Below are 13,745 nucleotides of genomic sequence, written 5' to 3' on the forward strand. Positions count from 1 at the left end.
TTGAACACCTTCAAGAGTAAATTGGATGCTTATCTTGCTGGGATCCTGTGACCCCAGCTGACTTCCTGCCCTTTGGGCAGGGGGCTGGACTCGATGATCTCCTGAGGTCCCTTCCAGCCCTGATGTCTATGAAATTTATGAATTCTGATTGATGTCAGTTTATGAACAGGGCAATAATGGCTTTAGGATGGAAAAAGCACTTAGAAAAGGTTAAGTACAGAACTGTTGCCAACTTCAAAGGAAATCTGTCTCCGATTAATGAAAACTGAAGGTATTTTTACTTTTACAGGTTTCCCTTGCTTTATGTGGGTTCTGTATGCATAAATTCACTCTTACGGGATGACCCTTTTTATAACAAAAATTTGTTATATGCAAGGTAAATTCACTGTTATATAATCTGTGTGGTGGAAACCTGCAGTCAGCTGCTTTCCGCGGTGCATTGTGGGAGTGACAAGCACCAAAATATAGTCTCCTATATGCTCCTTGCTCATTGTCTGCAACCCGTGTTTCTGTAGTTGCCATTCCCATTATAATAGTGCCCTGTGCTTGTGTGTACTGACTGTTGTTGGAAAGTACAAGAAATTGTCTTGTGGTAGAAATGGGTCAGTACAGTTGAAGTCTTGGAACGTATCCCTATTTGCTACATTGTAAAGTGGGTTCCCTTTATGTGAATTCGAGTTGTGTGTCATTTTCCAGGAACACATGTACAGCTTAAAGCGAGGGAAACCTGTATTTTCTTAATTAATGATTAGGAGGGACAGTCACTTAAACATCAGGTTAAATATTATGTAAGTTTTAATAAGTATATACATAAAAGCTTGATGTTAGGGAACAAATGTTCGGGGTACAAACTTAATACTCTCAGGAACGTGGAACTGTGGAAAGCTTAAAGCTAGTTAAATGATGGTTGCTACAATCCTGTGGTTGCATGGGAGGATGATGTTTCAGATCAGACAAGACAGGACAAACTCTGTAGCTCTGTGTGTTCCTGGTCCAAAATGATTATTTTAAATTTTCAGCGTTAACATTTTCAATCCTCCTTTATACAAGTCAGACCACCCTCTACTCTGCCTACTTTTGTCCTTGTGGTTCTCAGCCTTTTTCAACTCAAGGCACTCCTCATTAACCTTAAGGTGCTCCTTGGAAAATGTCAGCTCTAGCTCCACTCATTTTTTGACTATGAAAAAAATAATAGACCAGTTTTTCTATTGAAAAGAACTCGGAAAGACCACAACAGGTCATGTGTCTGTCACTATGGAGTCCTATTCAGTATCTGTGGGTTTATCTTGGGAATCATGTGTAGATGTTTGTACATCCAACAGTACTCACACTGTGCAAGACCTGAGGACACCCCTAAAAGGATCTGGCAGCAGTTCAGGCTGATGGAGGACCATGGCTGAGAATCAAGGTAGGAGATCAATGGCTATTGCTTCTTAAAAGCATGAAGGACAGTTACTTAAAGTATAGAACTGCATTATTGTCTGTGGTATCTATAGCTACATTTGTCTACTCCAAATCCCTTTATGTCCAGGAAATACCAGTTATTATTCCTGCCTTCATCCTTCCATTCATTCTTGCAATCTTAAACACAAGTCAAGTGATTCGCACCAAATTAAATTTACTGTCTCAAGTTGGCAAAACAAATTTTTTCCACTTGCTAGGTTTTTCACTAGCACATTGACATTTCTTAAAAGGCTCTAGACTCATTCTGCAATACAGTTCAAAATAAATTACATACATTTCATTTTAGAAACAGCTTACCTGCTTTATGCTGAAACTTGACACCGTATAGATCATTATAGGGTTATTTGTTAGGTCATCAGGCCGTACCCATTTGGCAAAAATTGCCTTTTGCTTGGGGGACAGTGGTAATTTGCCACATTTATCTCTGGAGTCAAAAAGAAGATAGTTTCAATAAGCCAAAAATGGAACAGAAACATCCTTTCACAGTATATCCCAGCCTGGCAGTTACAAGATACTATGATTCCTTACCTCCTGATATTTTCATTGTTTTATTGAACTTTAAAATTTTATAAAGCATTCAACCAGTTACACAAAATTGAAGTAAATGCAGGCAACCCTGGCTAGTGGCAATGCTATGACCCCTCCCCCCTCTATGTTTCTGAAGCCTGGCCTGTACTCTGTCTATTAAGCCACACTTCCACACTGAAGAAAAAGCTCTGGAGAAAGCATCAGGTTTACAGTTAAAAACCTCAAGTCCAATGTTTTCCTAAGAGACTGAAAGTGATATTGTATAACAGGGTTAAAAAGAAAAAACCACGCAGCAGGGTAAACACGAATACAGCACCTCAGAAAGTATGTCCAGACAAACAAGCATGTGTGTCCTCTGGGGACAACCTACAGCAGCACGTATTTGTGCCACTGCTACTTGTCCCCAGGGAACACCCCTGCATGTGCGCTCTGGCACACGGCAAGATGCCATGGATGGAGTAGGGGAGGATAAGGCCAGCACTTCTATTGGCCCCAGCAGCCTTACCAAGGGACCTAGAGTCTCCTAGGGCTCCAGTGGCAGCAATCCAGCCATATGAAGTGTGGCCAGCAACTGGGACATGGCTCTAGCCAGCCAAGCTCTGGTTTTGGGCAGTGCATGCTGCCACTATGTGCACCGCACTACTTTTTTTTCTGGCACAGGTTTGACACTGGGATCTCCTGGTGTAAACCCCCCCACCTCCCCCCACTGTGCTGTAAGTTAGCAGTGCAGCAAATGCCTGCACATACATGCTTATCTAGATGTGCCTGGAAAGTACAAAAGGAAGACCAGGATTTTCAGTTCACTGCTGGTCTTGGCTGCTCAAATGTAAACTTCGGGGGGCAAGAAGATCCTGATTTTCAGAAGCTAGGTGTTCAGCACTTCCTTAAAAAATAAAATCAGGCTCCATTAAAGTGTCAGGACCTGGGCACCCAAAAAAAAGGGGGGAAGAGGCAAGGGTACCCAAAGCCCTAGTCATTCTGAAAACTGGAGCTGAGCTCTGACAGTTTTGCCCCCGACATCCCTGGTATAACAATTACCACTCTCCTTTGTTATCAGACCAGCTTATACGTCCTGCCACCCCTACTGAACAGCAACTGTGCATTTTCTGCATGACTTATGATTTAATTAGTACTAAAACAATCTGGAGTTTGCAAAAAGAAACCAAACAAGGAAAACAGGAAAAATCTGGGGAAACACAAGCAAAAGAAAGTATAGGTACCAAATTTTACTTACGAAAATGGCATTGGAAAGGCAAAACGCTCCCTCAGGTCAACACTCATGAAAGGGACATACTCAATACCATTTATCTTTGAGGTCTTTCTGCACATAAGAGAACAAGTGGTTATAAACATCGAAGTGCAACATCTTGATCTATTTAATTTTACAGCCTTTCAAAGACTAGGATCCAGGAAGTAACAGTGAAACTAATGAAAGGAGATGTCTAGAGACTGGCAAATTTCCACCATTTGAATACAAAGTAAGTTCCACAAGAGACAGCTTTCTAAAGCTGGAGTACTTGTTGGGTTGTCCAAATCTGCAAATACACACACAAGCACACACAGACAAACAGGCCCCTGCACAATGGTCATATTCAACTTTCTCTGCAGTATCTATGATTTTTCAAGCCTCTTAGTTCCACTAGATCAGTCTATTGGAGTAGACTGGAAACTAAGTTGACCACATGGCTTGTCTGTTTGTTCGTACTTTTATTGATAAGAGGAGTGCTTCTATTCACTTACGATACAGACACTGTAACAAACAAGTACCGTGGGGAGAGAGGAGGCAGAGCTGCTCTGCAGTAACTGGCCCTGGGCCTGTTTTACCCCATGTTAGGTAGAAGCTGAATTGCAGTAGTGTATTCTTCATGAGTAAATTATTGCATATATTAGCTTCCACTTACCACCAGGCAAAATCAGACACCCAAGCACTTAACGCAGAGCAGCTGTTGCTGCCCTGTCCCCTTTTACTTCACAATTGTTCATATGTCCAACACCTTTAGTCAAATGGTAAAAGCACATATACAAAAAATGGAGGTGTATTTTTAATGGGACAGTCAAGTACACAGAGTGCTGGGCTAACTGGGGGGTGGGGTGGGCTCTTACTGTACAGCTGTGAGAATCAAGAAATAAGTACTAATGGATGTGAATCTGGACACAGTCTAAGTTTCAGTTACAACCTTGAACTTCTAGGCAGTAAACAGCAGGCAAAAGGGGTAAAGTATTTTCAAAACTAAAAGAAAAAATATTTGAAGGCTTTTTTTAAATATACATTTCACTCATGCTAGTTAAATTAAAAAAGGAAAACTAGTAATAAAAATAGAAATAGGTAATACAAATGTTCAACTTTTTCTATGCAAAGTTCTCTCTCTTGGGCCACATCTACAATCTGCTTAACAGTGGAAGAACTTCATCAATTTAAAGGAACTTTTCATGAGGCTTTTATGTTCTACACGCCCAATCCTGCATAATGATAAGCACAATCAATTTCCACCAATACCTCACATGCAAATATTATGTTTGACAATGCAAATGGAAAGCATCTGTCCAGACAATGCTCTTTGGAAGGTGCATCTGATGGCTTTTTCAATGCTTGTAATTTGATGCGAGAATAATATATTTTTATCGTTTGTTGAATGCTAAAGAGCTTAGTTTGGATGCCTGATCTTACTCCCACTAAAATCTGACAAAAGGGAACAATGTACTTCATGTATATGCATACCAGACAAACAGTATAGTTCATGTAACTATGTAACACCACCAGTCCCAACTTTCTGCTTATTTTTACATTATAGCAAACATCAGTTATCTACATACGAGTTAAGCACATATTTCAGCTATACTTTTTACTCTGTAATGTAAATATGTTCTTTTTAACTGCATAACTAGTGCCAGAAACAGTGAAAAGCAGCAGCTGAGAAAGTGCTTAGAAACCGTGTGCAACAGGCTTCCTTTCAGACCCCATGTACCAGGAGAAATGGGAAGGGCCCTTTAAGAGAGTTGAACCAGATTAGGAGGCCCCTTCCCTGAAGGAAGGGGCCTTAGTATTTGGCTCTGGCAGTGGAGGAAAGCAGATCTCCTAGCACAGAAGGCCAGAGAAGCTAACACAGCCAAATTATCAGGATGGTTAACATATGGTAAAGGATGCTGTAGACAGGAGGACCACCTGTAGGAGACCATGTGCCGTTAGAAACTGAAAGGTCTTAGATGTGAGAGGTGCTACACCTGGCCAAAGCCCTTCTTCCTCCAGGGACTGACCACTGCAATTTCATCAAGGCATGACAGGTGAGTGAAGTGGGGAAACTGGGAGTGGGGACTAAATAGGTGGTATGTGGACTGTGAGGCTGGTACCATGGGGATAAGAGTCAGATGTCATGCCTGAAAAATGATGAGAGCTGATTAAACATGACTGCTTTCTATGTTCTACAGGAAACCCCCCCCACAAAATATTTAATCAGTATCAAGGACTTCTATTAAATATACCTTAAAAGAGAGCACAGTCTGAACAGGAGCCATTGTATTTATTATAATAACGTTTTAGAATGAGTTAATGCTTAGAGGTCCTTCGACAGTAGATTCCCCCTATTTCCCCACCTTTTTAAACATACAAAGGAACAGCTCCCTCCCCCTCAACCTAATACTTCACCGACAGAAATAATAAAAATCAGAATAGTTTGTCCTTACATTACCTGAGCACTTCAATCTCCTCTGTGGTGTATCTCTGACCATGAGATTCACTACCTTGCACTGCCCTGACTGTTTGTGGTTTATCATTCAAGGAAAAGTCAGGTCCCAATGGAAAGAATGCTCTAACAGGCTGATTTGGTTTAACTGCAGCTGACTTGTCTTTTTGAGATGACTTTGACGTAGACTCCTTAAGTGCTTCTGCTCTAAAAACAAAAATGTTGTTTGTTAAGTTTAACATAAAGGAACAACAAATCGAAGTTTAAATTGCTTGTTTGTACTGCCATATGAATCATACCACGTGGACAAATGTAAACATGATCTAGTACTAGTTTGCTTCTGCTAAGGAAATAATTTCAGGAGCAGTACAGGCATGAGATGGAATAGTAAGGAAGTTTCTTGTGTCAGAATCTACTTTCATTTTTAGGGTGAACAGAATACAGCAAATAAATTATCAAATAGTTTTGGCTTAATTCATTTTAATAGTTCCAAAAACTTGAAAATTACACTCACTGGAAGATCTGTGTGACAACTTACTAAACACTTTGGAACTTAAACATACTGCCATCAAAATCCCGGCATTTAGGATTTTAAATATTCATATTAAATACACAAATGGATTTATGATTCTGAAAGAAATATCTGCTAGAACCTAGCACACCAGAAGCCATGTTTCAATCTCCATTAAGTCATTGACTTACACAGTCAGTATCTTTACAATAGGTATTAGGCTCTAGTACAGACGTAGGCAAAGCCGGATCTGCCCCGCAGAGTGACTTTGTCTAGCCCATGGCAGGTTCCTTGGTCCTGCCTGGCCCAGACGCTCTCTGCCCCCACTCTGCAGCTGGACTACTCTTCTAGGAAGCCTAGGTGACAGTGGCTCTTCCTGGCTGCCACCACCACTGGCCCCAGCCCTGCAGGGACTGGCAGGGACCGGCAGGGACCTGCGCACACAGTCCTAATCCCAGCCCACCCCACACCCACTTTGGACTTGTCCCGGAAGAGCTGACCATGCAGAACCCGCATGTACAGCCCCAACCCTGGCTCACCCCATGCCTGCTCCAGACTTGCTCGCCCATGCTGAGTAGCAGCAGCAGCTGAAGAGAAGCTGCTGCTTGGCACATGGGAAAAGCAGCCCCTCTCCTTTACCACTGCTGGGCCCTTTTTGCTAAAGCTACCTGGAGCCCACACCCAGGCTGCCCTATGGCTTCTCTGCACTGCCACTGCTGCCCCACTGGGCAGCCCAGAGGTGGTGGTAGAGAGGAGCTGCGGGGTGGCCTGTTAGCAGTGAGGGGCCGCTTTTCTCCTGTGCCAAGCAACATTCTGTCTGGCTGCTGCTCTGTGTGGATGGGCGGTCTAGAGAAGGTGTGGGTTAGGACGGTGCGCTGGGGTTCCAGCTGGTCCACTCTGGCTGGGGTCAGAGCTGTGCACTGCTGGTGGTGGTTGGGAGTAGCTGCAGGGTACTCTGGTTCTGGGCTGTTGTAGCGGGTAAGGGAATACTGACCAGCCTGCAACAGCTTCCCAGAACTGATTATGTGGCCCATAGGCCCAAATAATTGCCTGCCCCGGCTCTAATGCCACAAGTACTGTTACAACTACAGAGTAAAGTGTTCCATTTTTCTGTGCACCCACGCTGTAGTGTTGAGGATGGGCTGGCTCCCTGGCTCAGTACTAATCAAGAAAAAAATATCAGAGTCCCAGGGCCTGCTCTCAGTTGGCCCACTTAAGACCTAAATATAGAATATAGCTAGAAGTATTCCTTTTAACCTTATACTAACTACTTGGAGACCAGCCATAGGTACCCACCTATCCAGTGCTTGTCGAGCCAGCTGCTTCAGTTTTGTTTGAAGACTTGGCTCTGAAGTTTCGTTAGCCTTTATAGAAAAGAAAAAGAAAGTACCGCAGGTTGTAAACCCTGGCAAATTCCAAAGGTACAAACAGGAGTCAAATATCAAATTGTTATTTTCCATACGTACACCATGGTGAAGTAACACCTGCACCAAAACTGACCATTGGAAACTTTGAAAATGAGAGGAGCTAGGCAGTTCCAAAACTACTATCTGAAACTTTGAAGAGGAGTGGAGTCAAGCAACCCTGAAACTGTCTATACTAGATAGCTTACAGGGTTGTATACTTAATGAGCATTGACTGTATGCCCCAAATTTGGTAAGTGTACAGCTTCTTTTCAGTCCTGATGCAATGTACTTAAACTGAATGCACTGTAGTTAGTTGGAATGCAACATGCCATTTTCAAGTTTCTAATTATAGGAAGTACTAGTTTCATATAAAGTGTTGGGAAAATGAATCAAGATCTTTAAAAGTTGCATTTTTTGCCCATGTAGACGCTATCTTGATTCATTTTCCCTCTTAAACATGTTGTGATATTAAAACATTATTGAATTGATGTATCCTTTCAAAGTTTCCTTATGAACAACAGGGTATATCATCATATAGTTGGCAGGGACCTCTGGAGCTCATCTAATCCAACCTACAGTATACTTCCTCACAACGTAAAATATTCCAGGATGAGCCAGGAAATCTAGCCTTTATTCCAAGCTCCAGTAGGTAATCACTGTGAGCTGGTCACTTCATCTGTAAAATGGGTAGAGTGAGACTAAGGAACTTCTCAAAGACAGAGAATCCAGGAAGCCTATTCCATTCTGCACAGTTTGAGTTCTGGCTTTGCTCTGCATCCCTGGCTTTCTCTGTGATAAATAAGGCCTGCTAAGAGTGGAACAGGAGACTAAAAGGCAATAATTGTTCCTGACCTACCCACCAAACCCAACCTCCTCCTTCTACCCCACCACCTGACAAAAAGGAGGTGGGGGGTACCTTTGCTCTGGGAAAAAATGTCCAGTAGGGTAGCTGTCTGGAAGAGCCTTAAGAAGATGATTAGAGTGGGTGGAAGAGAAAGGAAGCCTATCAGGGTAGGAAGGAGAAAAATGAAATGCCCTGGCTGCTTCTTAGTACAGGGCTTGGGTAAAGAGAGAGGGACTGATCTCCCAAGGGGAACAGACAGCCTTGCAACTAAGGAACTAGACTGAATCAGTGCAATGAGGAAAGTGAAGGAATTCTGGAATCTTATTGTGGTAGGAGGAGTGCATTTTTCCTCTTCCATCAGGGGGGATGAACAACAAAACTACCACCTTTCTAAAGTAACAGGCTACCTGAGGCAAAGAAATTCAGTCAGCAGCTACACTTAATTGAGAGACCAGATCAAAAGAGGACCAGGTAAAAAGAATTACTAGAATGCTAAAGTTACATGACAATGCATGCCAACAGAAGATAGACTGTGGCAGAGTAGAAAAAATGCTTTCTAATAGTAAATAGTCATCTAGGCAAAAAGAGGTCAGACCCAACAAATCAATTGGAAAACCAGAGTGTTTCTGAGCCGGCTTCTGATTCTGCAATCACCAGTCCAAATACTTGACTAGATTCTTCTGTATAGTCCCTTTGACTTCCATGCAATATATGAAACATGTAAATTCCAACAATTTATCAGAGTAAAGCCAGACGTGTGTGTAGGTATTTGCAGAATTCAGACAAAAATGTCTTAATTTAGGATGTAATACTATTTTGAAAAACAGTAGTGTGGCTATCCCAATACATCAAAATATATTAACATTAAGTGGGCAGAAGAGAAGAACAAAATTAGACTTGGTGGAGTTACGTCATGATGGTGAGCTCTTCTTCTAATGAGTTAGTTTTGGCTACTGGACTTAATAGGAAAAAAGCAGTACCTGTAATATTATTCAGTAATGCTTAAAAATAGCCTAGTTTTAGTATGCAATGTCACTTCAACTGGGACTAGCTTGCATGGTGTTAATGTTACAAGCATTGCTACATATTTTCCCCAACGTAGTCTGAAGTGGACTATTAAGCATTATTAAGTTAAGCATTACTTGAAAAGGAAAATTGCCTTTAATATTCACAATACATCCATCAGGAGTTTGCTACGTGAAAGGGTTATCTTTTTCCAACATGCTTTTAAACAATTTTAGCTTTCCATTGGCCTCAAGCCAAAAGTTTCAAAGTAGAGCAATAAAAAATCCTGTAAGTTTGCTGGAATTCTTAAGTGCAATCTCCTTAGAAGAGGGGACTAGGTCAGTTTGCACTACTGAAACACAGTGCCTCATCAAACAGTGGACCAGAGTAAGCCAAGTTTCTTTCAGTGGGATACAGAGAACAAAAGGCAAAACAAAAATGTTTAAAAACTTAAAAAAAAAAAAAAAAAAAAAAAAAAAATCGAATTTTTATACAGGTACTATATTAAGCCAATTTAGTCAATCACTTGTGTAAATGGAAGAATTGCTTACCATAACATAATTCCACCAAGTTAACTTGTAGCTTAACATACTGTTTTCAAACAGAGTTCCACTGCTTCTGTATATAATTCTACAGCTTCCTCCATGTTGCCCTTATCGTCTTCATCAAAGGCCTGTGTAACCAGGAAATGAGCACGCTCTAGGTCCAATTGCTGTTTTGACTTCAAAGGATCGATGCTCTGCGACTGAACTAAATGAGAAAGGAAATTCTTTAGCTTGCTGTAATGATGCATACAAGTATTTAATACAGCACAGCAACCAAGAACAAACTAGGCAAAAAGGTAGCACCTGCTTACATGCCAAAACCCAACGTTGGCATATTTAAATTTGAGTCCAATTTAAACAAAAGGGTTCATATACCTGTAGAATCCCGTGATGGTAATGCAGAATATCTTAGAACTGAAACGAATACAAACATATAGTACCACACAAAGACAAGTTGTTTATTTATGCCAGACCCTTTCCTACTTGTGGAAATAACTCCTGTCAGGATAAATCATAGAAAATGAGGGTGGGAAGGGACCATCAGGAGGTCATCTCATCCAACCTCCTGCTCAAAGCAGGACCATCCTCAATTAGATCATTCCCGTCAGGGCTTTCTCAAGCTAGGCCTTAAAAACCTTCAGGGATGGAGAGTCTACCACCTCTCTAGGTAACTTGTTTTAGTGCTTCACCACTCTCTTAGTGAGAGAGATTTTCCTAATATCCAACCTAAACCTCCCTTGGAGCATTGGTCTTAAGTTGCAACTTGTTTGGTCAGCAAAAGAACTCAGCAAAACTTGCTGGGGGCTGCAAGGATTCGTGAAACTAAGGTCTGGACCCAAATACGTATCCCTCAATAACATCAGAGTGGACCCCCTGCAACTACACAGTCCCACTGAAGCCAAAGTGCTCTGCACTGGGGCAGGAGTCCATCTGTACAGAACTCACTGCAGGATAGAGCTTAAGCATGTGAGGTGAAGTGGGGGCGTGGGTCAGTTCTCTTCCTCCAGAGTATTTTCTCACATAAATTTAAAAGAGCATAAATATCTACCACTACTCACATGAAATACTGGTAGTTCTCTACATTAAAGTTTTACCTTAGGATTTAATTTACCAGCCATGTGTTTGGTATTTTTCGGTCTTGTATAGTAAAACCAAATGCTCGAGGATATCAGGAGAAAGATGGCTGTTCTGCTATACGGTTCACAAGACAAAAAACTCTTCCCACTCAATTAATTTAATCAAAGGTATAATTAGAAAGCTTTTTTCCTCACCTGCTGAATGCAAAGCTTGGACTCTCTCCAAATACTCATTTATTTTCTCTTGAATATTTTCCAGATTTGAGCCTGCCATTCCAGCATAAATCAAGGCTTGTGCAGCCTCCTGGGAAGGGAAAAGATAAAATGCATAAGTCTGCTTGCTGTATGGAGAAGCACTTTCTGCCAAATACTATCATGGACTTTGTGTAGGTGGACTCACGCCTGCTTGGAAAGTCACTGACCTAAAGAACAACCCACTGTGTGAGCAAAGCTTGTTTCAAGTCAGGACTTCAGCATCTACAGAATTACAATGAGCTTATTGAGGATCTAAAGAGCCACACTGTAGGTCTTCTTTATATTAGAGAACCACATTTTTTGTTCGTCTAAGCAAGAGTGCAAACCTCTGTGTAGATGTCTGTATGTCACTGACAGTCTCACGATCATTATGTTGTCTGCATGCCAGTCATTTGCTCCCTAATATTTATTGAAGTTTTTTAAATATCACTTCATATGTTCACAGACCTGGGGACAGTATCTTGTTTCCCCAGTACCCCATGTTCATTGCTTCTGATTTAAAATTATTTAAAAACTTGATTCAGATGGATAAAGGAGATCAACTCAACCATTACTTTTCATGAAAGAATAATCAAAATCCAGAAATGAACAAAACATGAACATCTTCAAAAAGTGATGTATAGGAAACATTTTTCCCCCCCCAATCCATACACCATGTGTACAGGTACCTTGACGCTACATCTGGGTGCTAGAACCGCAGTGCCCAACCTTTTCCTGCTGTGGGCCAGAAAAACAGTGCTCAGGCTGCTGACGGGCCGGATCCAGCCCACGGGCCCGCTCTGACATGTACGACAGCTAGGCGGGGCCCTACCCAGCCTTGGAGGCATCAGGGGAGGGGACGTCGCCTGGTCCCAGTGAGACTGCGCTGAGAGACACGGCCAAATCGGGGCAGGCAGGTGTGACACAACCATGCGTGGGCATAGCTGGGCTGGGGTGCTCCAGGATAAACCAAATGCCCAAAACAGCTGCAGAGCCCGGGACAACGGGCTCTATCCCGGAATAAGACGAGGCCCCGCCCCTCCCATATGACGTGCTCAGACGGGGAAGTTCGTGGGGGTGGAAAAAACCCACAGGCCCGGGTCGTTCCATTTCCCCGAAGTGGGGGGAAGAGGGGGCTGGAACAGGACGGAACCACAGGGCGGTGCGGCGGGGAGGGGGGAAGAGGGCTGGGACAGGACAAAACCACAGGGCGGGGGAGAGAGCCGGTACCTTGTAGTAGAAAACCGCCTCCCGGTAGCGGCCGCTTTGGTCGCGTTGCACCGCGAGCTGCGCAAACCGTAGGGCGTCCACTTCTAGCGCGCTAGCATCCATGGCTCAAACCCCGTCACCACCCCACGCTCGCTTCCGCTTCGGCCCTGCCCTAGCCCCGCCCACTGCTCACCGCCCTATCCTTTCCCGCGCGCCAGGAGCGCTGCGCGTGCGCATTCGGCAGGCGCGCGGGTGGGGTGCTAGTGCGCAGACGTAAGCTGTGCGGCGAGTGTAGCGCGCTGGGCAGCTGGTCTGCCGTTGGCCTAGCCGTGAGCCAGGGGTTGGGGCTGCGCTTAGGGGGCAGCCCAGGCTGGGGGGGAAGAGGTGCCTCTGGAGCCAGGAATAGGGTGTCAGCCTGAGAGTCAGTGCAGTACCCTCCTCAGCAGGCCTGGCTCCTCCACCGCTCGCGACGGAGCCTGGGCCTGAACGGAAAGGACGATAGAAGTCATGGGCAGAAGGAGAGCAAGCAAGAGGGAGCCCCATACGGGGTCCTGTTGATGAGGGAGTTCGGGTCCCTGCTGCCAGTACTATTGTCAGGGGCCTAAAAGGAATCCCGAACAGGTGGGGTCACAATGGAGGCGTGTTAATTGCAGTTGTAAGCCAAGGGGTCAGGGATAAGAAGCAGGGATCCAAACAGGAGCCACAAGCCAAGGGGTTAGGGGAGGGCAGGACCTGGCAGGGATTCAGGCTGGAGCCAGACAGGGGCATCTGTGGTAGGCAACTGCTGCTTATGTGCCTGCAGACACCCCCTTGCAGGTCACTAGGACCAGCTGCAGGTAACTTAACTTGTCTGCTGCCCTGTATTCAAACAGTTGTTGACTGCATTTTAATTTAGTTAGATTGTAATAGGGGTATCATTTCATGTGGTCTGAGACCCATGGGCATATCACAAGCTAGATTTATATAGATGTTAGGGGCTGGAAGGGACCTCAGATCATGAGGTCCACCCCCCCTGCTCAAGGCAGGAAAGACTGCTGAGGTCAGATGACCCCAACAAGGTGTGTATCCAGCCCTTTGAAGATCTCTGATAGGGTTTCTTTTTTTTTCCCAAAATAATTATTTCTGTGTCTTGATACCCTTCACTCCTGACCTGCAGTGGACATTTGCTGATATTTTGAAAAACTGCCTGGATGGAGATGGGAGGACCCAAAAAGAGGACACGTCTAGCAAAAACCAGACATGT

The 13,745-nt window shown here is 43.7% G+C and overlaps 1 protein-coding gene across 2 annotated transcripts in view; it reads right to left on the minus strand.

The window, feature by feature from the left end:
• The window catches only part of CAPN7 (calpain 7), a 36,771-nt gene extending 24,098 nt beyond the window's left edge, over window positions 1-12,673 (minus strand). Inside the window, exons 1-7 of one of the 2 annotated variants that reach the window (XM_019536682.1) lie at window positions 12,524-12,673; window positions 11,255-11,363; window positions 10,031-10,188; window positions 7,480-7,547; window positions 5,679-5,879; window positions 3,227-3,313; window positions 1,762-1,888 (exon numbers count right to left, since the gene is read on the minus strand). In XM_019536682.1, the coding sequence (XP_019392227.1) occupies window positions 1,762-1,888; window positions 3,227-3,313; window positions 5,679-5,879; window positions 7,480-7,547; window positions 10,031-10,188; window positions 11,255-11,363; window positions 12,524-12,625 (852 nt within the window). In that variant the 5' untranslated portion in view covers window positions 12,626-12,673. Of the gene's footprint in view, window positions 1-1,761; window positions 1,889-3,226; window positions 3,314-5,678; window positions 5,880-7,479; window positions 7,548-9,989; window positions 10,189-11,254; window positions 11,364-12,523 lie in introns of those variants that run through there. The other variant, XM_019536690.1, reaches the window with a different exon arrangement.
• Window positions 12,674-13,745: the final 1,072 nt, after the last annotated feature.

This window comes from Crocodylus porosus, unplaced genomic scaffold (genome assembly GCF_001723895.1).
Source record: "Crocodylus porosus isolate Cpor-Errol unplaced genomic scaffold, CroPor_comp1, whole genome shotgun sequence".
NCBI lineage: Eukaryota > Metazoa > Chordata > Crocodylia > Crocodylidae > Crocodylus > Crocodylus porosus.